At 43.4% G+C, this 24,821-nt stretch overlaps 3 protein-coding genes across 5 annotated transcripts in view; 2 read left to right on the top strand and 1 right to left on the bottom strand.

The window, feature by feature from the left end:
* Positions 1-413: 413 nt before the first annotated feature.
* Positions 414-4,630, top strand: LOC130373813 (melanoregulin-like). The gene is made up of 6 exons (XM_056580443.1): positions 414-791; positions 1,082-1,313; positions 2,957-3,047; positions 3,617-3,774; positions 3,875-3,945; positions 4,597-4,630. The coding sequence occupies exons 1-6, from the start codon at positions 715-717 to the stop codon at positions 4,607-4,609; spliced, it is 642 nt and encodes a 213-aa protein (XP_056436418.1). The 5' UTR covers positions 414-714; the 3' UTR covers positions 4,610-4,630.
* Positions 4,631-9,888: 5,258 nt separating this feature from the next.
* Positions 9,889-12,462, top strand: tent5c (terminal nucleotidyltransferase 5C). Its single transcript, XM_056580232.1, has 2 exons — positions 9,889-10,023; positions 11,141-12,462. Exon 2 carries the CDS (start codon positions 11,164-11,166, stop codon positions 12,295-12,297), a length of 1,134 nt encoding a protein of 377 aa, XP_056436207.1. The 5' UTR covers positions 9,889-10,023; positions 11,141-11,163; the 3' UTR covers positions 12,298-12,462.
* A 6,427-nt stretch (positions 12,463-18,889) lies between these two features.
* gdap2 (ganglioside induced differentiation associated protein 2) overlaps positions 18,890-24,821 on the bottom strand; it is a 28,136-nt gene continuing 22,204 nt past the window's right edge. For all 3 annotated transcript variants that reach the window (XM_056579265.1, XM_056579266.1, XM_056579264.1), the window contains exon 14: positions 18,890-22,049. In XM_056579265.1, the coding sequence (XP_056435240.1) occupies positions 22,008-22,049 (42 nt within the window). In that variant the 3' untranslated portion in view covers positions 18,890-22,007. The remainder of the gene's footprint in view (positions 22,050-24,821) is intronic.

A 24,821-nucleotide genomic window follows, 5' to 3' on the forward strand; every position in this document is an offset into this window, starting at 1 on the left:
ACAACGCACACACACACAAACACACACACTCAAGGAATGTCCTCCTGTGGGTGAAAGAATGAAGTATTCATTCTCTCTCTCTATCTCTGTCTCTCTTTCTCTGTCTCTCTCTTTCACTCTCTCTTTCTCTCTTTAACTCTGCTGACAGTCAGACTATACCACCACCATAATATAATAGAGATAGTGAGGGAGGGGATAGAGAGGGAGTAAGAGATAGAGTGGGAGAAAGAGATAGAGGGGGAGAGAGGGAGAGAGGGAGGGAGGGAGGGAGGGAGGGAGGGAGAATCCTTTATACAGGAGAGAGGAGGACAGATTAGAGAAAGAAAATTTGTGTGAGAAAGAGATAGAAATAAGAGAGAGTGAGAGAAAGAGAGAGAGAGAGACAGAGAAAGAGCGAATCAGTGGGAGAAAGAGATAGAGAAAGAGAGAGATAGAAAAAGAGAGTCAGAAAGAAAGAGAGAATCAGTGAGAGAAAGAGAGAAAGAGAGAGAGAGTAAGCGAGAAAGAGAGAGACAGAGACAGAGAGAGAGAGAGAGAAGGGGGGGTTTAGAGAGATAAGGGGCGTGCAATACAAGTTATTAAATTACCTCTCCTTTTAGGGAATTTAGAAACAGCTAGGGTATGAAAACCTTGTCGCTAGCCTTGTTAGCTAGGTATGGCCATCGCTGGGCTGTCTTGACATGATATAATCTATAAAGCTTTTAGTTTGCCCTGATGGGTGCTGGGTACACCGTGTGCTGCTTTCCTCACCACATGCAGCACCACAGAGGCGAGAACCACGCTATTCTACGGTACGTTACATATGCCTACGCTACGACTGTCAGTGAGTGGATAATAATGTATAGTATAGGCTGATCATGCTTCAGTCGCTGGTATTACGGTTTACAGAATTCTTTTAATTTTGTTATTAAATTATACTTTTTGTATTAACTATAATAGCAAATAGTTATATTTATACGCACATTTTATTTGAATAAATGTTTTATTTTAATTGTGATAACTTTGCCGCCATCCTTGTTCAGAATCATGGTGTTCGACTGTGCTTGTCATCATGACAACTCTTACACTTATTTATTCCCAGTATGAGGAAGACCAAGGCAGCCAAAACGCCAGAGCCTGCATCCAGTGACTCCAGCGACCCGGCTAAGGAGGGCATCTTGGGGTCGCAACCATCCCAGAGTCCGTCCCCAGATCCCTTTCAAGGGAGGGAGCTGCGGCCCGCCCCTACAGCGTCCAGCTGCTCCAGGAGGGAGTCAGACACGGAGCTACAGGCCTTCTTAGACCTGAGGGACCAAACAGACAGCAACACAGAGGTGAGAATCAGACACACAGACTGACAGACAGACCACAACACAGAGGTGAGAGCCAAACAGACAGATAGACCACGACACAGAGGTGAGAGACGGAAAGACTGCCAGACAGACAGACCACAACACAGAGAGGAGAGACAGACATACTGACTTACAGACAGACCACAACAAAGAGGTGAGAGACAGACACACTAACGGACAAACAGATAGCAACATTAAGAGATAGACGGGCCGACAGACCACAACACATAGGTGAGAAACGTACAGACTGACAGACTGACAGACAAACAACGCAGAGGTGACAGACAGACAGACAGACAGACAGACAGACAGACAGACAGACAGACAGACAGACAGACAGACAGACAGACAGACAGACAGACAGACAGACAGACAGACAGACAGACAGACAGATCAACAGACAGACCAGACCACTGAGGTAAGATACAGACAGGCAGATAGTCAGACAGACAGTCAGACAGGCAGCAGGCAGACACACATACATACATTCATACATACATACATACATACATACATACATACATACATACATACATACATACATACATACATACATACATACATACATACATACATACATACATACATACATACATACATACATACATACATACATACATACATACATACATACATACATACATTCAGATCAGAACACTGAGGAGAGTGACAGACAGGCAGGAATAAAGTTGACAGACAGGCATTGGGAGACAGGCAAACATGCAGGCAGAACGACATACAGACAAGGATTCATTAATTCATAACATTTACAATCTACATCAAGGCCCCTATTAAGCACACATGCATACACACACCTGAAGTATAGATACAGATCTTTACTAGCTCCCCCGATAGACTCCTGCTCAAGGTTCGGGGAGCTATACTGGCACAGGTCCCTGATTAACAACATGGGACTAGTTTGATTGAATCTAGACGAAACCAGCACAGCCGTTTAAGATGTAACTCTGTAATTGTACAACTCTGCTTCTGCACAAAAGGTTTAGTATGTATAAACGATGGCCTATGGGCTACACAATATAGCTTTAAATGTATAATAACTGATGCAGTTATAATTGAATGTACAATGTTTCAAGTTGAGTCAGGTGGAGTTAATAATGAAGACCTAGGAAATGTATATCTCAGGGGTATTTTAAACTGTTCGCTGCGTGTAAATAGTGTAGTACACAGCGCTTCCACAGTAGGGCACACACAGGGGACATTGTACTGTCTAAATGAGTTTCTAAGACAAAATGTAAGAAGCCTGGCTCTCAATTTAAACAGAAAAAAAAGGAGTGTGTTCTTTCAGGGGGTCAATGCTAGCCCAACAAGGAATGCGTTAGGATCGATAAGAAATTACATTTCTTTCAATAAAGTGTTTTTATTGATCATTTGCTGTGTCCAAATATAGTTTGTTCTGTAAATTCTGAGCAAAGGCACATATCCCCAGCTGCTTTTAAAAATAATTGTAAAGATCATTATCTTCTGTTTTTTCCTTTCATGTGTGTGTTTGTGTGCGTGTGCGTGTGCGTGTGCGTGTGTGCGTGTGTGTGTGTGTGTGTGTGTGTGTGTGTGTGTGTGTGTGTGTGTGTGTGTGTGTGTGTGTGTGTGTGTGTGTGTGTGTCTAGGAATGGGAGAAAATTAACTACGACATTCATTCTATTCGCTGCACCAGAAGAGAGGTCTGCACTCGATGGAAGAAAATACTACTGCAGCTCGGTCAGACTTTTGATCTATACTCTCGTCTTAATTCATCGTATGCATGTTGCATTCTTATTTTCTTCACAAGCAATATTTTTTCATTGAACGATCTGACCAATGTCGATCAAGTTAGTCAAAAATGTGATTGTGATTTATTAGATAGACAAACTTAACCTTTAACTAACTTCATCTTGGTGGTCACACGGATTTGACCAATGAGGACACATAAAGTAACTCATGAATATATAATACCCCAAACTGATTTAATTCCATACGTTTTGTGACAATACTCACCGTGGCAACGAGAGGGCAATGTCGCCTCCGCAGGTGAGCAATAAGTGGCTTTGGAGCCTTTTCTCCCACTCTAAAATTCTTCTTTCTTTCGAATGGCCCCTAAAAAGTGTTCTCCCTGCGGGTTATGTTATGTTATTTACTTTACATTGTTTTGCAATTTGCATATGTTTATATATTACACAGGTGACAAACTATCATTACCTTTATTTTCTATTATCAATTTGTATTATTTTTTCTCTTCATTCACAAACAAGGCATTCCATAAATGACTGTGAATGAATGTGATTGTGAAGGTTACCAGTCCGAGGTGGAGTCCTTGCTGGGTATGAATTCCCCGAGAGACCGGCGGCAGAGTCTGCCGAGAGCCGAGGAGCTCCTACAACATCTGCGGGACCACAGCGCTCTGTTTCCCCCTGGTGGCGGTCCGCAGAATAGATACCTCCACGTAATGGTACTACATAAATTCATGCATACTCACAAACATACACACATAAATACATGTATGTGTATCCTAACATGTGTATCCCCCCCCCCACCACCACCTTACTCAGGACTGCCTGGTGTCACTGGACAGTGCTGAAGACTTCATCAGGCTGGCCACCGAGAAATACCCTAAGACAGAGTAAGAGATAGAGAGAGGGAGAGAAAGAGAGAGCAATAGAGAGATGGGGGAGAGAGAAAGTGTTTGTGTGTGTGCGTGTGCGTGTGTGTGTGTGCGTGTGCGTGTGTATGCGTGAAGAAATCTGTCAAATTTTTTATCAACTTGTCTGTAGTCTATCTGCATCGCTCCCTTTCAACAATATAAGTAAGCTGCCGTTATTCAAAGTATCATTTTGTTTGTGATATTGTGTAATCTGCCTCCATTTGTGTTCATAATGACACAGTATAGTTCTATGTGATATTAAAACAATCGCTTATGAAAAAAAAACTTTTATGCCTCCCCAACTGAACAACTGACTGAACTTTTATCAGTTTAATACTTGGGTTGAATCCATTATTAAAGATGTGGATTTTTATGTTATTCAATATTTAAAGCGCCACGCTTTTATAGGACTCAAAGACCCTTTTTACTCATAGGATAGGGTTTGTTAAACTTTAGTCACAAATCAGAAATCTTTTGCATCATATTTGTGTCAACCAATCATGTTACTGGAATCAGAAAGCACTTAATTGGCCAGCACATGCCGGCCAGCAGTAGTTAACTGTAGAAAAGTATTGCAGAATTGATTTATTACAATCCCTTTCTGACTCACCCAATAAGTTTTCTTTATAGAATATCTCTGTGACGAAAGGAAACGAGAAGGAACTTCACCACTGGCAGTCCGTGGTTTCCAGCCCAGGCCCCAGAAGTTCTGCTATAATGTAGTAGGACTGCTGGAGCCCAAATTAGTCCAAATGAAATCACTGAGAAAAATGTAAAACCTCCATACATGTCTACAATGTCTTTGTTTTTGTTCTTATCAGGTTCTTTATTATTTATATTATATCATTATTCTTGCTTAAATGTGTGCCTTTGTATAAAAGGGACCGGCAACTGGCGTTCACAGTTCATAGGAAGTAACAGAAATGATGTTGCAGCATTGTGGTATAGTGTTACACATCAAGACCCAATCTCAGCCTGCATGCAGTTCTCTATACCGAACCATGACATGAAAACCACAGGACAGGGAAACTTAACGTACCCTAGTTTCGTCGCGTTGTGAAATCTCTCAACAGATGGCGTTTTTTTCATGTTGATTGCTATGTTCCCACTGGGTACCCACTTTTTTTGTATTTAAGCTACAAAACCATATCCTTGTTACATTACAACGTGCCTATTAATACAGTACTCTGAAGTCTTCCATCAACCTAAAATGAAACACACAAACTAACACTACTGTCCTATTAGTGTTATTGACGTTCATCCTGCTTGTTACACATCTTCTGTATTAGTTTAGTGTGAGTGCGGACCTCCTGGTCCGTTTGTTAAGTAAGTAATCTAAGTAATGTTAGGGGATGGAGACAGTGAGGTAAAGAGAGGTCATGTCCCCACAAATCAGTGATTGTCTACCAGCTAGCTCTATCATTTTGGTGTTTAAACCTCATTATTCAGTACTAGACTAGAGCCTGTCTGTCTCCAGTGTCTGTCTGTCTGTCCGGTTCAGCAAACACAGACAGAGGGGGAGGTCTGTGGAAAAAGTGATGTGGCCGTAATGCGATGAGCCTGTTCCCACTCAGGCAGACCAAAAGCATACTCCTCATCTGTCTACCAGACCACCCCCTCCCCTGACAGCAACCGGCTGCAAACAGAGACGCTATGCAACTGGTGTGTAGTCTAGTGGGGTCTCCACATGGTCCGTCCCTACTTTATCTGAAGGACTAGATCAAATAAACCTAGAATGATGTCTAATGCAATGATGTCCTGTAGTTCCAGGGGCCACTTTTCGATTTTTGCTTTCTAATGGATGGATCAGCCTACCTCAACTACGTGGACTGTACTGAACATTGGATCCATCCTTCAAACATTTGGGAGGACATTCTCACGTGTGATGAAACATTTATATACAGGTTGAAATGGCCACATGGGTGTATGTCATGTTCCGATGCATGATGCACATTGATTATTGTTAAAGGGGTAATATTATTCCACCAGGTGTGCGTGTCACTGGTGGCATAATATAACCCCTTTAATTACAGAATTCAAAGTGCATTTTGGAGTTCTGCCGTCCATTGCTTAATGTCTCATGTCCCCGTATCCAAGGGTCACCTTATTTTTGTGTGGCTCTACTGAGCTGCTCAGTTTTATAAGAAAGAGGTAGAGTTTAACCACCATAAGTAGGGGTCTGGTGACATCACAGGAAGTAGGTTTTAAACTGCCTGTGAGTCAATCGATCAGATACCCAGAAGACCTCTGTCGTTTACTCCCTCGTGAAATGTGTGTGTGTGTGTGTGTGTGTGTGTGTGTGTGTGTGTGTGTGTGTGTGTGTGTGTGTGTGTGTGTGTGTGTGTGTGTGTGTGTGTGTGTGTGTGTGTGTGTGTGTGTGTGTGTGTGTGTGTTCATCTAGGTGGAACATATACTACTGAGAAACATTTATATCAAGTAGCCCTCTCATATGTATGAAGAGGTTTGGGTTGTGTGTGTGTGTGTGTGTCTTTTTGTGTCAGTGGCAACTCGACAGAGTTCCAACAAAAATCAAACCCCGCACAGACGCCGGTTAGTTACACCAACGTTGGATCAGTCAAATGTCAATGTGAGTGGCGTGTGTGAGCGTGTGTTTGTGTGTATGTGTGTGTGTGTGTGTGTGTGTGTGTGTGTGTGTGTGTGTGTGTGTGTGTGTGTGTGTGTGTGTGTGTGACCAGCCACATGTTTCCCTGGGCCCGGTGCCAAGCTGGGCGGGGGGGGGGATCCAGTGTTGATGCTACAGATGGATGGACAACCAGTAACACACACACACACACACACACACACACACACACACACACACACACACACACACACACACACACACACACACACACACACACACACACACACACACACACACACACACAGGTACACTTGCACACGCATCTATACATATGTATACACCAGGGGCGTTTCTGTCCCCAAGATAACCAAACGCACAGAAGTGTAAATGGCTCTAGGTTAGGCTGGCTACAAGCAGTATTTTTGACCACTCTATGTAAAAACTTCTTGTACACCACTCAAAAGTGAATACTAAAAAGGAAGTGAGGACGCTAACAGACAGGAAGTGTGTGTTCAAAAAGCTATGAGCAAGTTCTTAGAACTCAGATGGAAGATGAATCTCTGTAGAAGGTTACACAAAGGTGCATAACAGCTGCTTTAAGAAATAAACAAACAAATGTGTTGATATTTTGATGAAAGTAACCATTAGCATCAATACTATATCTTGTATAAACACTTTGAATTAGGTTAAGGAAAAGTTTCCACTATTCTTCGCATGTTTCTTGCTCTGTAAAGCTGCAATAAGGTGATAGCCATTGTGCCTAGCAGGAGGTACGAATTGGGACGTGACAACATGGAACAGCGAGGCAGGAATATGTTGTTATGTCTGTTGCTATAGCCCCCAGGCCCTGGATGGCCTTATCGGTTTCTTCCTCCGTAAAGCAGCATTCCAGTGAGGAATAGCACTCATAAATAATTATCTCTTAAAATCTCTTAAAAATCTCAAATTAAGATCAAACAAATATATGTAAATATTTAATGTTAAATTAATTATGATGCAAAATACTGTTAATTGACATATACATTTTGGGCATTTAGCAGAATCCTTATCTAATGTGACCTAAATGCGTACATTTGTCATAAAAAAGACAAACAATATATTGCAGTTGGTACAGTAAGGATGTTCATAGAACAAGTGCTAAGCACTTTGCTAGGTTAACCCGTCCCTGTATACAGCAAAGATAGCTAATTGCTACACGTTGAAGTACTATTTTTAATTGCCAGGACGTACAAACATACAATTTAAGATGTGTTACCTACCCCCACACATAACTCAAAAGAAAAGTCGCTCACTGGGACCAATCCTAATTATTTCTCAGTTGACCTTTCAAATGGTAATACCTACCATGGACGGAAATGGGCAGGATGTTTCTGAAGGGTCCTTACGGGAATAACAGGTATCCACCAAAACCATCTTTTTAGTCAACCCACCACACCATAGAATATCAACAACAAGACAGTGCCTTCGCTTTTTTAGATGGATAATGCTGTGTTACTTTATTTGATTGTAATATTGAAAAGTAATTGTAAAGAATAGCGATAGACTAGATAAGCAGGGGAAATCCAGTTAGGTCATTCATCAAGAGTTCAACTATTCATTGCTGCTGACTCACCAAAGACACATACACACACACACACACACACACACACACACACACACACACACACACACACACACACACACACACACACACACACACACACACACACACACACACACACACACACACACACACACAGGGGAAGACATCTGTGGTAGAGTTTATGCAAATCAACATCCTGTGGGATTTTACCCTATGACTTTACTATCAGTGCATGACATTTGTATCACAAACACACACACACACACACACACACACACACACACACACACACACACACACACACACACACACACACACACACACACACACACACACACACACACACACATAACCACCACAAACCACAAACCAGAACACCCAGAGCATCTGTGTGAGCGTGAAGAAGCTATTTGCTAAGCTACAAAGCTCATGCTCTTTGTTTACTTGAGTTCAACAGAATGAGAACAAGAGACAATAGTAGAAATGAGAAACATAACAGCCCTTCTCTGATTCTACACCCTGGAGGACTCCCCACTAGCTCACTCTCTTTCTCTCTATCTCGCTCTCTATTCTCTCTCTCTCTCATCCTCTCTCCTATCTCTCTCACTTTCATTCCCTCTCTTTCTCTCTCTGTGACGTAAAGAGAACATCAAAACAACAACACTTGTATGTGTGTGTGTTTGTGTGTGTGTGTGTGTGTGTGTGTGTGTGTGTGTGTGTGTGTGGGGGGGGGGAATTCCTGAGATTTCAATGTGTTTTACCTATATTGACAGACTAATATGATTATGACATTTGGAAACACCGGTTTGCTTGTAAGCTTTCAAGGGAAGGGACCAAAACATACCATCTTCTGTGGAATTCAAAAGGAGACCATTTTGTTTTCTGTTCTGTCATGTTCTATGTGTGTGTTTCTGTTTGTTTGCGTGTGTGTTTGTGGATATCTGTGTGTGTGTGTGTGTGTGTGTGTGTGTGTGTGTGTGTGTGTGTGTGTGTGTGTGTGTGTGTGTGTGTGTGTGTGTGTGTGTGTGTGTGTGTTTGTCGCCATAATAAAAACAATTCCAAGACACTATTTTGTCTATTTGCAACTGTAACTAATGAAGTTTTCTACCTATTTAGTGCTTTGTGTTACGTCATTATTCAAATGGGAATAGGGTCAAACCAGTGAATAAAATACTATAATTCATAATAAGTATAATTATGGTAGTTTTATTTTAATGCATATATACTTTATTTAAATTTAAATTTTCTATAGACCTATTTGTACTTCCTTTACTGTATTTGACGTGGGATGTCTATTGTCTATGTTCAACAAATACGTATTGTATCATGCATTATGTTGAAAAGAGCAATTTTAAGAGAAAGTATAAATTAATTAGTAGGGGCCTAACCTGAATCAGAATTATTAGTATAGTAAATTCATCCACTCACGTCGTGGTGACTGCACTGACGTTTCAAACGAGAACAGGAAGCGACCCTGGTAACCTGGCAACACAAAAACCTTCATCGACCAATCACAGGTCTTCAATCGGCGCATTGATACAACCAAACTTAAGAACGAATTGATTCAAAAAGCCCCCATCGTCGATTTAAATTGGACCTGAAGGTAATTTAGAAATATCCTCCTATAAATCTAAATAATTAATACTCTGCAACTATTTAAATGCACATTAAATAACCAAGAGGGACTGTATTGTGGGCTGGCTGTGTCTTCCGGCGAGGCTGTGGTTCGGCTTATAAATACCTGCTCTCAGTCAGCTGCTGAGGACGAATTTCTACATTGCAGTCTGCTGCGGTTGTCTGTCTTACTGGATTATATGGAAGTATCGGCACGAATGCAAACTTTCCTCAGTCTTTTGTAATTCGACCTCTATCCGTGGAAGACTTTTGAACCGTATGTACCTTTTTATTCATCACATGGAGAAATGACCTGCTTTGGGCGTTTAAACCTTTCACGTGTCATGACATTTCTGCTGATTTCGCCTTTCTTGACACGTGATACCGATATCATTCCCCGGTTTAACTTTTAAATGTTGGCGTTTTATGGCTCAAAGTGTTTTTGAGTTTTGATCGATAGATCTACCTAGTAGGCTACCCTTTGCTTTCGCGATTGTATGAATGACTTCATTGATTTACAATGTAACCAGCTGAGCGCAGTGGTCAAGCCGGACGGTTCTTTATAACATGATATCCATGATGTGGTGCTATTTGACTTGTACCACTGCTAACGTTGGTATGGTGTTTAGATGACATGCCTTTTTTTTTTATATACATTATCTTTCAACATTATGTAACGCAACTTAACATTTACACTCGGGCGTTTGGTGTCCACTAACTGGGTTTTGATATAAATGTGTCATTAATCACAAACGGGGAAATGAGGCTGACAGCGGTCATCAATAAATGAAGGCCGATACGGTTGGCATTCTTTGAATACCCGTCGTTTTGATTGACAATTATTTAATAAACAATAGTCGGTTGTCGTGTTTATTTAAAACGTGTGTGTGCCCGTCGCGGTTCTGGAACGGAAGGCTCGCGGCGTGGTACGCTCTTCTGGAAGCCAGGCGCCCCTTCGCCCCCCGCCCCTCCCCCCTACTCTGTTGCGCAGCCAGGTGTGTGTGATGCGCGCGCCCCGTTACACACCGGTGAGCCCTTAAAGGTCAAAGGTCGTTCCCTCTTTATGATATATTGCGGTTTCCCTTTCTCAGAATTTGGCTACTACAACACGTCCTATGGTATACTTTTATTTTGTATTGTGTGTGTGTGTATATATTAAGTGCATTCTTTAAATCAATAAGTTGAATCTTAATATTTTCGAAAACAATTATTATCCCTTCCTCCCTGTTTATCAGAACTCTTAACTGGTAGGGTCTTGTCACCTTTGTACATGTCAATACTCCTTCAAAGCAAGTACGTTTGTATTCTTTAAATCAAATCAATAAGGGTTGTATTCTATATGCATGAAGTTGTTAAATCGCTTGCGTTCTTTTTTTTTTCTTCTGTCCTGCCAGTTTATCTGCACTCTGATTGGAAGATGGCTACAGTGGCGACCAACCTGCTGTCCTGGGAGCAGGTGAGCCGCCTGGACGAGGTGCTGTCGGAGGCAGTGCCCGTGCACGGCCGTGGCAACTTCCCCACGCTGGAGGTGCGCCTGAAGGACATTGTGGCACGCGTGCGCTCGCGCCTGGAGCGCAGCGGCGTGCGCGTCAAGGACGTGCGCCTCAACGGCTCGACGGCCAGCCACGTGCTGGTGCAGGACGTGGGCTGGAGCTACAAGGACCTGGACGTCATCTTCCGCGTGGACCTGCCCTGCGAGTCTGAGTTCCAGCTGGTGCGCGACGTGGTGCTGGGCACCCTGCTGGACTTTCTGCCGGACGGCGTGAACAAGGAGCGCATCACGGCGGTGACCCTGAAGGAGGCCTACGTGCAAAAGCTGGTGAAGGTGAACACGGAGCAGGACCGCTGGAGCCTCATCTCGCTGTGCAACAACAACGGCCGCAACGTGGAGCTCAAGTTCGTGGACACGCTCCGCCGGCAGTTTGAGTTCAGCGTGGACTCGTTCCAGATCGTGCTGGACTCTGTGCTGGCCTACTACGAGCTGTCGCGGGCGCCCATGTCGGCCACCTTCCACCCGTCCGTGGTGGGCGAGAGCGTGTACGGCGACTTTGGCGCGGCAATGGGCCACCTGCGGGGCAAGCTGATCGCCACGCAGCGGCCCGAGGAGATCCGCGGTGGCGGGCTGCTCAAGTACTGCAACCTGCTGGTGCGCGACTTCCAGCCCACGGACGCCGACGAGTTCAAGGCGCTGGAGCGCTACATGTGCTCCCGCTTCTTCATCGACTTCCCCGACGTGGGCGAGCAGCAGCGCAAGGTGGAGGCCTACCTGCACAGTCACTTTGTGGGCGAGGAGCGCTGCAAGTACGACTACCTGATGATCCTGCGGCGCGTGGTGGACGAGAGCACCGTGTGCCTCATGGGCCACGAGCGGCGCCAGACCCTCAACCTCATCTCGCTGCTGGCCTTCCACGTGCTGGCGGAGCAGAACGCCATCCCCGACGCCTCCAGTGTCACCTGCTACTACCAGCCGGCGCCCTACGTGCGCGACCACAACTTCAGCAACTACTATGTGGCCAACCAGAACATTCCCACGTGGTTGCCGTGCAACTGACAAACATGCACACAAAAAACAGACAAAAAGTATTCATGAGATGAGCAAAAAAAATATGGCCGTATGCCGGGATAGTGGCCGCCGCTGGCGTTGAAGAGAACAGAATTGTTGCAGAGAAAAAGTTGAAAAAAAAATAAAGACAATATCTGGGCCATAAAAAAAAAAGCTTTCTTTTCCTGTGAAGGCATAGAGGACTGGGAACTTGCCAAGTGTCAAGAACTCAATCCTTGCGTGTCGCAATGCCATCCAATCCAAAGTGATCTATTTTGTATTTAAGTGTTATTTGGATAATTCTGTTTTTGGTTTTCTTTTTCAAATCTTTATTGATATGACGGCTTCCTCTTGTGCCTTATAGCTCCTCTGGGTTTGCACGTTTCAGTTGACTATGGTCCATCTTTAAAAAGGAAGGAGGATGAGAATAAGGCCTTAATGATTATAATTTATTTTGAAGTCATGTAACTAAATGAAGCAAAAAAAGCTCAATCTAATATAAAATGTATACTTGGGGTAAAAACAAAAAAAGAAACGCAGAGCACTGGTGTAAAAAGGACATACTTAAGAAAATATGTGCGTGTTGTAAAGTTGAGCGGCATGCTGTATCATGTGGGTTTAGGCGGTCTTTAGAGTCATGTAGAGGCTTTATGATTGAGAGGGGTGACGGACCGAGACCGCGGTTTATTTTTAATTTTGACGTGGAATTACGGAACGCACTTCCAAGATGGCGTCCCTCCCCCCAGGGCTGTGAGGACATGGGAGTGAGTGCGTGTGTGTGTGTGAAGGAAATGTCTTTACGTTTGTCTATTGGGGATTTTCTCCTCCACTTAAGCCTTTCCTTGTCGTTGTACACCCCCCTCCTTCCGGATCCTCTCTCTCCTCAGGAGACGGAGCATGCCTCTGGGAAGCAGGGTTCCTGGTAGTAGTGGAGGACGGCGTGGCAGCCAGTGCCTTCCCTTATAAGGAGCAGCACATGGCAGTCAGAGGCCGCACAGAGGGAGTCCCTGACGGTAGTCTATAATTATCTACTTTCTGGGTTGCGTTGGCATGGTGCCACCCTCTCGTCACACAGGGCGGCTGATTCACCGTTTGGGGACGATGGGGCAAGCATTTTTTTTTTTAGCCCCTTTTCGGGTCATAGGGGATAGGCCAAGGACGGGCTGGTTCACCAGCCAGGAATTCCTTTCCCCTTTTGGCACTACCGGCAGGGGTCGAGGCATAGCTGTTATGTGAAGCCAAAGGTTCTTGTCATCCGCTGACGTAGAACTGCCCCCTGCCTCCCCCCCAGTCTCCATTAAGCTACCAGCTTTACTCCCAACGAGCCCCTCCCCTCTCGGAAGTCACTTCAAGGGGAAAGTTGTACCCCTACCACCTTAGTGGCGTTTACAAACCTGCATTGGCTCCTATTTTGTGCGTAGCAGCATATGTACGCGTGATTGGCCTGCTTGAGAGGTTTTGTCTGGCTAACTGAATGGGGTTTTGGGGTAGGAGAAAAAGGCTAGGCCTCTAATGTAGCAGAGCTCTGATGGGACAGAGTGGGCCTCTACAACTATCTTGTCTTCCTGTTTGGTGTTAAGCACAGGCCACACGCCTCTAGCACCACCAGCAACCAAACCTCTTGGTGCCTTTTTTAAGAGTTTCTGTATCTTTGTTTTGAAGGTTGCGCAAGGAAGTCTTAACGCTGTCAGCTGTCTAGGGGCCTCCTCCCCACTTCCCAACCATACGACCAGTGCCGCACTCGGATTACGGGGATAGGGGCGCATGTACAGGCTTGGCATTTCATTGGTTAAGTTTGCCATTATTGTAAACATTCTCCCCATTTGAGACCCTTACTGTGCCGTTAAGATGGTTCCTCTAGTCATTCCTGTAGCCCTTCATATTGTTTTGTATTATCTGTTAAAGTTGCCATGCAATATTGTATCCACTGTACAATCTTTCCTCCACAATACTAATGGGGTCAAAGTGTCTTGTGTGAGGCCCTGTCTCTAGGGCTGCTTTGTGGAGGTCATTGTCATGAATTTGTAAAAGTCGAGTTCTAGAAGACTCCAAGCAGCCCAATGAGCTTGTGTCCCTCAGCAAATGGCTGTGCAGCCACCTCTGGTTAAGCTACGGCCCCCCCACCCAGCAAGCGTGGAAGGAAGCATAAGGTAATATTGGATGGATGGAGCACGGAAAGCTCGGTGTGATGGTGCATGTTAGGTGGATTCAAGGGTTTACAACTTCCAGGGTTTTCAGGTGGCTGATGGTTCGACTGTCCCATAACTTCACAATTTCCCCCCCCCATGTTTTTATGTGAGAAAATGGCTGCTTTGTTTTGGGTTCCTCTGAACGAGCTGCTTGACTTTTTTCGTTTTGTTTAGCTTTTTACTAGCGAGACATATTTTTACCGTGGCAGCAATGGATTCAGCCATTCCCTAGTCAGATTACCTTGAAAAAGGTAAAATAATGCCAATTGTTTGTTTCTTAAGCCTTGTGACCCACTTTTGGATACAACTGCAGCCCAACCCCAGACTGCTAAAGTTCTATGACCAACTAGGATCTATGATCGACTAGCAATGCTTGATGGAGTAGGATCAGGTTAGCCCTATGCTAGTTGGAGTAAAGGGCAGGGAGGATAGTCTGAGTGTTTAAAAGGTGGCATGTTTAGACAATCAATCCAGACCCAGACTGTGAATTGTTACTCCCTAGCCGTGTGTGTGTGTGTGTGTGTCTTCTGAGCTTGTTTTTCTGCTGTGTTTTCCCTATGATCAGTATTATGATTCCCACAGTTGGACCGCAAATACAGATAATACACATGTATTTTATCACCTTGTGGTCAAACTGGGAAGTGTATTTATTTCCTGTAGTTAGCCGGTCCCGCGCTTCAGGAACATGGATAACTTTACTAGTGCTCTCCTGTTTGTCTGCATGGAGAGTTTTGGGAATAACATGGCACCCTGTTTACGTTATGCAAGCGTGGATGTATGCGTGTGTGTGTGTGTGTGTGTGTGTGTGTGTGTGTGCATATAAACTACAAAATGTGGGGAAAATATGAAGTGTCGTACTATAAAAATATATTTTTGAAATGGTGATCAGTAAAGTGATAGTATGTCAGCTTTTGACTATGATGGAATTTCATTTATTCGCAGCACCTTTACCTCACGCTAGTTTACCTTCGGAAATGTATATCAAGAAAATGTGTTTGAAGACTTCAATGAATAAAGTATTGAACCACATCCCCTTTTAAAAATGTGTATATTTATTTTTTTCTCTGTTGTGGTTTTCCTGTGCAATCATGTGTATTTTGTCAGGCGTGGCAGATTTTTTTCTAATATTTGACATGAACAGTCGTTATTCAGTAACGTCTGCTCAAGATATTCACAGTTCAAATGCTTAAAATTATAGCTACGTTAGCATCTTGAATTAACGCAACAAACCTTTTTAGATGGCAGTTCATTGACAACAGGCCTAGAAACTGGGTAAACCCGTGGTAAGCCCACCCAATACCAATCACCTTAATCATAACATTTTTTTGGTATTGCACTGACCTCAGGAGTCTGGACTTCTCTGTACTCCCTTCTGTCTGCCTCATCTGCTCTTCTTCAGTTCATTATTCCTTCTTCCTACACTCGGCGATCACATACACACACAAAAGGAGCTTATCGCAGACTGCATCATTCATCTGGAATGGTCCAGAACAGATGAATCTAGCAGAATGAGGTCCACCACTCTAGCCAACCATCTTTATACATCTCGGTCATGTTTTATCGTTTTAGCTCCGTCTCATGCTCTCTCGCTCTCTTCGTCCTTTACACTCAATAGATCAAATCATCACATCAGATCCCACGTGATGCTGTGGATTCCTAGTATTGTAATTCTCTTGGTTGCTGCTCTAGTTTTTATATCTGGTTGGTTTCCAAAGTCTTCATGTGTCTATCCTTGGGAAGTGTGCGTTCGTTTGTCCTACAATTGGCAGGAGGTTAGAGGGCCGCTTTGGTTCCTAGTGATCTTTGTGTGCGGTCTGTTTTCTTATTTTGCTTACTTTATAATTTATGAACTCTAATTTGCATGGGAAATCTTTTGATACGTATTGTGATAAAATGGTATACTAATGATGAAAGGTGTCCGCTTAGAGTAACCATCGCATGAAGTCTAGTCCAGGGATTGGTTAACAGCTGGCAGTTTGAACAGACATGACTGCAATGTTTGTAAAGAGTTACAAAATGTTGTATTAAATACTATAGTATACAAAAAATAGTGAAATATCAGGTTCATATATTTCAGTTGAACTTGATCGGAGTTCTGAGACGTGTCGGGGTTAAACGTATGCCTAGCTGTGGGTAATACGTTTTCTTACAGTTGGATACGACCATTCCCTGTATACCAAATCAAAGTCCACTTATAAAAGATTTATTGCTAGATACACCACCCAGCTCAAACATCAACAGATGACTCCATGAATAGGGAGACATTCAGAGACTTTCAGAATTAAAAAAAAAAACGAAATTAGTGTTCAGTCTACTGTAAGATGATGGGCAAATGTGTGATGTGAACCAGCTTAGCTCAGCTGGCTGGGCAGTTCATTTGAGGGGTTTTGGAAGGGTTGTATGATTCTTGTAACTAAATAGAGGTTACAGGCTGACCAGCATCTTGTATTTGTAGAATATTTTTGGTACACAATGTTATCAATCACATCATTGAAATCAGTCAAGCGGCATTGACTACAGATATGTGAAGGTTATTCTAAGTGAGGAGAGATTTGACATGTAACACATTGCGACTTAACATATATATGAATGGCCCTTCTAAACCTTGTCTGGCCTCCGTGTACGAAGCCCAACTGGACTTCGGAGCCGACGATGGAAACAGGTGTGAGAAAGTGAACAGACAGAGCAAACTGACCCCCCCCCCCCCCTCGCACACCTCAACACCTGAACACATGCTTATACACACACACTCCCAAATTTCCACTCTGACATTAATAAAGTGCTATTTTATCTTGCACGGATAGACACCCTCACACATGCAAACACACCCGGAGGGACAAGGTGAGAGTTGAGGGGATGGAATATTTGTTTGGATGTGCTTGTATCCATATGCAACATGTTTCAAATCTAAAACGTGTGTGTTTATGTATGTGTGCACATTCTCTGCCAGCTGTACAGGAGGCAAATCTACTTGTGGCTGAAACAGAGAAAAGTCACAGTGTGTCTTCATGTCCTTCTCCACCCTCCACTTGTTCACACACACACACACACACACACACACACACACACACACACACACACACACACGACCCGGAGAAGCATATTATGGTCAGTAGTAATGATGGAGGTCTGAAGTAGGTTATGCCAGTGGCTTTGATGTTGACATCCCCTTGACCCTTTCTTTGACTTCGTAAAGAAAGCCACCACTGGGTTCCTTTTGAATCCTGTATGGTTCTGTCTCATCTACCTGTACATATAAGGGAATAAATACTAGTACCTATACTTCTCCATCAAATACTACATCCTTGACCTTGGAAAAAATACCTGAAACTTACACTACATGCCTCGCATTGCATACTCAATCACTGTCATCTTACACCATCAACCATCCCAATCCCCAAGCATATTTCAAATATCTGAAAGACAAGACACTTGTCTGATTCTCCTGCCTCTAACAGAAGCCAATCAGCTGTTTCCCTGCCCTGCTGCGGCCAATGAACTGCAGGCTAGGCAGTTTGATATCCCTTCTAGTGTCGCTGTGAGGTTAAAGGAAGAAGAACTTGAGCCGTCTCCCTCTTTGGTCTTTAATTAAAGCACTTAGCCAATTGGGGCGTGTGGGGCCTATGTGTCCCCTGGGTCTCCACCAACACCACCAGAACTTAGAGAATGGAAACTAACACTGAAGCCCAGCTGGCTTACTTTGCATCCAGGACGACTTGGGTTTCTACAACACAGGAAATACTTTGGTTGTCTCGGTGCGGAAGGCTGAAGCATGGTGTTCACGCATGGACTTCTTTGTTCACATATTCCATCGAATACTCACTCTGTCCCTCACTCACTCACATAATAGCCATTCTACGGCCTGGTTGATTTTGTATTGCTATGTGTGTCCCTGGAACATGCTGTCCAACCTGGACATGAGATTCTACAGTGCTTCACTGTACAAGAGCTATGACTCACATGTTAAATAAGGAGCAACCCACATGGACGTTTTAACGGAGGCATCAGGGTCCCATCAGCTGCACAACTTTCCCCTTCAAAGGAGCAGCTGAGACATGTCTACAGGCGCGGGTCTGGTCCTGCCGTTGCTTACTAATAAACTCTGATTGCGCCGACACGCGGGCGGCTTCTTGGCGCAGCGCTGAGGTCGGTTTGTCTGTGTTAAGCGAGTGACGGGTGGCCTTTGCCGATCTCGTTTGCTCGTGTTTACAAAGTAATGCTTTGTGTTCTCTATATCCCGAAGCTTCATGTTCTGGTGTTTTTTTTTGCATCCCTCCACTCTTAGGTCATCCGTCTTCACTAATACTGTTGACGAGTGAGCGGCTTTGTGGACAATGCCTCAGTTCTGAATCATTCGGTTCTGGAAGTTTCTCTATGCTAATTAGCTGGACCAAAACATGCTTAGTTTGTTAAACTATCCCTGATGGTGAAATGTTGAGTCGGACGAAAGGCCACATGATTCGAGAGTGCAGAACAAGCCAGAGAAATCACAGTGTCTGAAGAGTCCAAGCTTGATAGTTAATGTGAAAGATTAAGATTCATCTCGAAAAGAAGGCTTGGTTCAAATTAGTTCGTCATCAGATGGTTTTCCACATGGAAGGGGAATTTTAAACATCCTGAAGGCAAACTCTTGTGATCTGATGATGATGATAGAGTTGGAACCTTAGAGGCTGACATCCCTTGTCATTAAAGATTCGGGTCGTCCCCTTGTTAACAAGTTTACACTGTAAATTCTTACCCTCACATCTTGTTATATAGGAAGAGGACAGAGGCACACCGATTAGTGTCCCTGTGTGTTGCATACCCTGAATATATTTTCCCCACTCGGGAAACATAGGACCCTTTTTTTTCCCTATGTTCCCCAGTCTCATACAAAGAGGGGAACATAGACACGCTCCCGGCATTTCTTCTCTGCAGTAGACTGGAGCCGTATGGCCCTTCTATTATATGTCCATGGTATGGCCCAACTCACCTAGTGGCCATCTTGGTTCCATCTTTGTACTAAACGCTAGCTGAGTGGCATTCAGGTCCCCCCACCCAGAAAGTGGCCGCTCGGTGAATCAGGCCCATATATAAGACTGTAGCTAACACTCCAACTGCCAAAACAACTCACTCACTGAGGTAACTTGGCTTACTGGGGGTGATCTCTTCCCACTCTCTGATGTTGGAAATAGTGACTGAATGGACACACTAGGCAACCTCAAACACACAGTTGTAAAATTCATCAATTTATTTTTTCTTCATGGGGGGGTCTGGCCGGTCCGCCCAGTCTCTTCTGCTACAAAAGGGACATTGCTGGCCGTTCACAAACATTTTTCCTTGGCTCCAGTAATATAAACATTACAACTACAAACCGTTCATTATGACTTGAAGTGTGTTGTAGCATGTATAAAATATACTTTGTTTATTATATAGTGCATACTTCATAGAATTTTTTTCATAGTAAATACTTCCTGAAGTTTCAGGTCATACTTCCTGTTACAAATACTCTTGTTTGCAGGACTTTCATTTCAAAAAGACAAATTCCACAATGTTTTTCATTCCTGAAGCGGGACTTTTTCACCAGAAAGACTTAGAATTAAAATTCATAATTTAACGAAAACAAATACTTTTTTAATCAAACGTGTAACCAAACGATAATTTAACGGGATAGCCTTTGTATTGTGAACAGACAGTTGTTCCTTAAGGTTGTAACCCTTCAGCATCTCCAGCAAAACAAACAACACTTGCTTGCTGTTTATACATTCTAATCTAATGACAATATTGAATTGTACAGTGTGCGCTGATGACATATTGATTAGGTTGAGTGATTGACTAGGCTGATTGAACAGACAGTCTTGTATTTTCCTGAAAACAGAGTTACCAATGACAACATGAAAATGTGTTTCTATAACGCACTCCTGTCCCCATGGTTTGAACGCTTGTGATCGCCAGTCGAACAAAGTCAGGACAGATTGTTGTTGAAGATTCCGTTCTCTAACTGGGAGGGTAGTCGATGGCAACCAGCCGGGGTACCCCCAACTGAAATTAAGGCAACGATCACCTGAATGGGGAACCATCACTTTATGTTCTGAAATGATGATTACAAAGGCAAGTGAATAGAGCGGTTTGATTTGACGAAAGCAGCTCGGAAGACGTCATTTTAAAAGTAGCATAGAACGTGGGAACAGGAAACAGATGGAGGGGGGTCGGGTTAGTTGAAAGGTGAATTACGACATGGCAGGGGCTGATTCATTACAGACAGCTAACGTTTCTCGGTCCATCTTTAGGCATCCCCGTTGGAATGTACACGTATGCGTGCGCCCATGTGTGCGTGTGTACACATTTAACCTAGTTTGTGTGTATGTGGGTTTGGAGTGGAAGTTGGTCACCACAAATGATGACGCTAATATAGTGGGGCGAGCAGGTTAGCGACAGAGAACATCCACATTCTACTCCCTCTCTCTTTCCATCACAGGTGGAGAGACATTGACCACCAACACATTGCGTGTCAGAACACACAGTGGAAAAAAATGCTAGTCCTTTAGTCCTAGTAAGTTCATGTAAATAATTGTGTGTGCGCTAAAGCAAAACCTGCTTTGTGTTGACATTGCACCTCAACTGATTGGACAGATCAGCCACTGGAAAGTTGTGGGCCAATCGGTTAATGCCAAGAATGCCAAAAACGACCATCAGACTACAAGAGAGCTGCCACCACTTGGGTTTTTCCACGTACCCAGCCTGATTGGCTGATATTAGTGCCAGCTATGCTTTGGCAACCAGCAGGCAAATCAGTGGAACCAGTGGGCTTGGGTTTGGTGGGAATGTAAACCAGAACATTAAATTCTAGTTGGACAAGTTAGACGTCCACAACCGCAGCAGAGCAGGCCATCTATTAGACAGCTTGAGGACATCTACATTGCCTCGATACAAGCATATTTGGTACAAATGCATTGAAAGTGAAGTTAAAATGTACGCAAAAGAAAGGGACAAGTGAAATAGGAATGACATAGACAAGAGCAAGTAGTCTTTCACAGTCGCTCCGTCACACATCATATTCATAAGGTGGGGATTTTCCTGAAACCCTCAATAGCCCGAAGGGTTTAAGCAAATGAATGCCAATATTATTATTACTGCAACGCCGCAGTGGATTGGCTGGAAATCAGCTGTCAATCAACACAGAGAAACCTGCTGTTGACCTATAGCTCCAAGCTCCTTGACTTTAGTTTTCATGAGTCAAGTTAATCTTGTCGTCTTTAGTGTTTCACCGACTGGAGGAACTGGTGGAGGGAATAAACCTTCTGAAGAGTCTGGTACCAACCAGAAAATGGCCATCCATCTCTCCTCTCCCAATGGCTCTCGGCTCAGGCAGGTTGAGAGCTCGTCCACCAGTAGTGTTTTCATAACATGACCGAAGAAGGTCTTGAGACCTTGGAGTCCTGTCATTGGCTAAGGTGATGGTTGGTTGGGTTGTGGGCTGGTATTGACCTTCAGATGCTCTCCTCTGTGTGATGTCCAACCCCCGACTGAGGCGTGTTGATTGGCTGAGGCTCACAGCGTGTGGGACTGGGATTGATTGTAGGGGCCGTTCACCTGCAACAGAAGAGGAGATGTATGGCAAGCCGAATTGTCATTTATTAACTAAGTTTGACTATCCGGAATTAAAATTTCAGATATCAACAACTTCTTTCTGACTAGTCGTAATTACATTTAGAATAGTTGGAATTTTGATTCAAGATATCAGTAACGTAATTGTGACTAGTCGAAACGACAGATAGAGATATTTGTAATTCAGTTTTGACTAGGCGAAACTGAATTACAGATATCTGCAATGACGACACGGAAAAAGACATTCAACTCGTCACACATCTTAAATGACAATTGCAGATATCTGTAATTCAGTTTTGACTAGGCAGAATGAAAGTTAAAGATATCTCAAACGTCATTTGAGTGCGAATTATTGGGCGTGACGTTTTAGATATCCAGAAATACGTAATTTCCCCATGCCGCCATAATCAAAGAAGAAGTTGGTTCATTTCCTTATTTTTATGAGAAAGGAGCAGTCATGGCGTTGGCTGTAATTGAAAAAAACCATCAGAAAATACCAGGAAATTGAACGAGTGAATGATGATTTGAACGACAACGACCTGCTCCGCTCCCGCCTAAAGCGTGAGGCGGTCCTATAATTTGTCAACACAGATATCTGAAACATCATTTTGCCTAGTCAAAACTCAAATTCAAGATATCTGTAATTAGATTTTGACTAGGCAGAATGAAAGTTACAGATATCTAACATTTTAGATATCTCTAATCAAAATTCCTTTCAAGATATCTATAACTTGATAATAGATATCTACAACGTCATTTTGACTAGTCGTAACTCCAGTTAGAGATATCTACAACGTCATTTCGCCTAGTCAAAACTTAATTTAAGATATCTGAAAAGGGACATGTAGATATCTTGAATTGAGGTGAATTAAAGATATCTTGAACTGTAATTATGACTGGTCAGAATCAAAGTGTAGATATCTCAAACTGGAATTACAGATATCTACAATTCAGTTGCAGATATCGGTAATTCACAAAGTGGATATCTGCAACTGAATTGTAGATATCTGCAATGACAAACCCCATAGACATGAATGGCGAAAATGACGTCATTTCTCCTAGGAGGAATGTCTTTGTGGATATCTGAAATGACAATTGTGGATAGGAGGAATGTAGTTGCGGATATCCGAAATGTTAGTTTTGACTAGTCGAAACTGAATTGCAGATATCTGCAACACATATCAGGTCTAGCGAATTTATGTCAAATCGGCTTGCCATGGAAATGATGAAGGCACGATGGGCTACGGGACAGAAGTCAACATGTTCCTCTAAATGAATTCATGTGTTTGACTGAAATGGAACTGACTTTAGTCACTTTGGATAAAAGAGTCTCCTTAACTACTAAATCTAAGATAATGGAGAAGCTTTAAAAAAAAAAAAAGATCCGTAACACTTACACAATATACAATAAGGGTACATAAGATAATGCAGTAATAAGAATTAACCAACAGTTAATTAACAGATACGTTTTAACTAGTAACTTTTACTAACTAGAACTACATTACAAAAACATAACCCTAACCCACTGATCTAAAGCTATATCATGCTTTATTAATGCTTATAACAGCATCAACTACTGTTCATTAATGGATTACTTAATGAATGTATCCCTATTGTAGTGCTACCAACAAATGACATTTGATGAAGCCCCCAGACAGCCGAGCAGAAGGTGTCCAACGTCCACTTATCGTGGTTTCCGTTACTGTGGTAGCCGGGCACAGCTCCAAGCAACTGGACATGAATATAACAGGCATTTAGTCGTAGTTACGAAACATTTTCCACGATCTGTTTTTAAACAAAGGTCAGAGGTCGTTCCGGGACCCATATGCTGCTGTCTCACAGAGCGGGAGGGATCTTATCTCAGCGTACGCATGCAGCCAGGGGAAAACACTCCGAGCAAAGGGATCCAGGAGTACTCTGACGTCTGGCCTTTGTTTACCATGAGGATGGGTGGGGAGGGTAGGGCCAGATCTAAGCTCAAGGCCTGGAATGGAAAGATGCAGAGCTTCCATTTGTTTTCTTTCCTGTTATGATTCTATTTATTCCCGACCCGCTTGATTGTGATTAGCTTCCGGTTTTAATGTGATGCAGAGTGTCGCTGGTAGGGGAAGTTCTTGATCTCTGAATTTATCCACTTGGTTCTCACCATGTGGCTACTGGTATAAAACTGAAGGAACCCAGTTCCTTCAGCACAGGCCTGAGGGCCAGGCTACTGGTATAGAACCCAGTTCCTTCAGCACAGGCCTGAGGTTCAGGACACTGATGTAGAACCCAGTTCCTTCAGCACGGGCCTGAGGTTCAGGACACTGATGTAGAACCAAGTTCCTTCAGCACGGGCCTGAGGTTCAGGACACTGATGTAGAACCAAGTTCCTTCAGCACAGGCCCGAGGGCCAGGCTACTGGTATAGAACCCAGTTCCTTCAGCACAGGCCTGAGGGCTAGCAGTATATAACATTTCCAGTAACATGTATGTACCATTATGTATTATAGTATTCCAAAGTATTTAAAGGGAAACCAAAACAAAGATATCATTATGATTATGCTTGCAGAACCAAACAGCAGCACTGAAAACCCCTGGCACTTTGCGATGGCGTCTTTATGACATACTTCTGGATACATTTAATTTCTCCATATGAATCATTTAGTTAAGGTCCAATATGGGTCCAACAGAAGGCATAAATATATGCACAATCTCTGTATATCCTCTGCTGCAGTCCAACACACACACACACACACACACACACACACACACACAC

The sequence above is a fragment of the Gadus chalcogrammus genome, chromosome 20 (assembly GCF_026213295.1).
Source record: "Gadus chalcogrammus isolate NIFS_2021 chromosome 20, NIFS_Gcha_1.0, whole genome shotgun sequence".
Taxonomy (NCBI): domain Eukaryota; kingdom Metazoa; phylum Chordata; class Actinopteri; order Gadiformes; family Gadidae; genus Gadus; species Gadus chalcogrammus.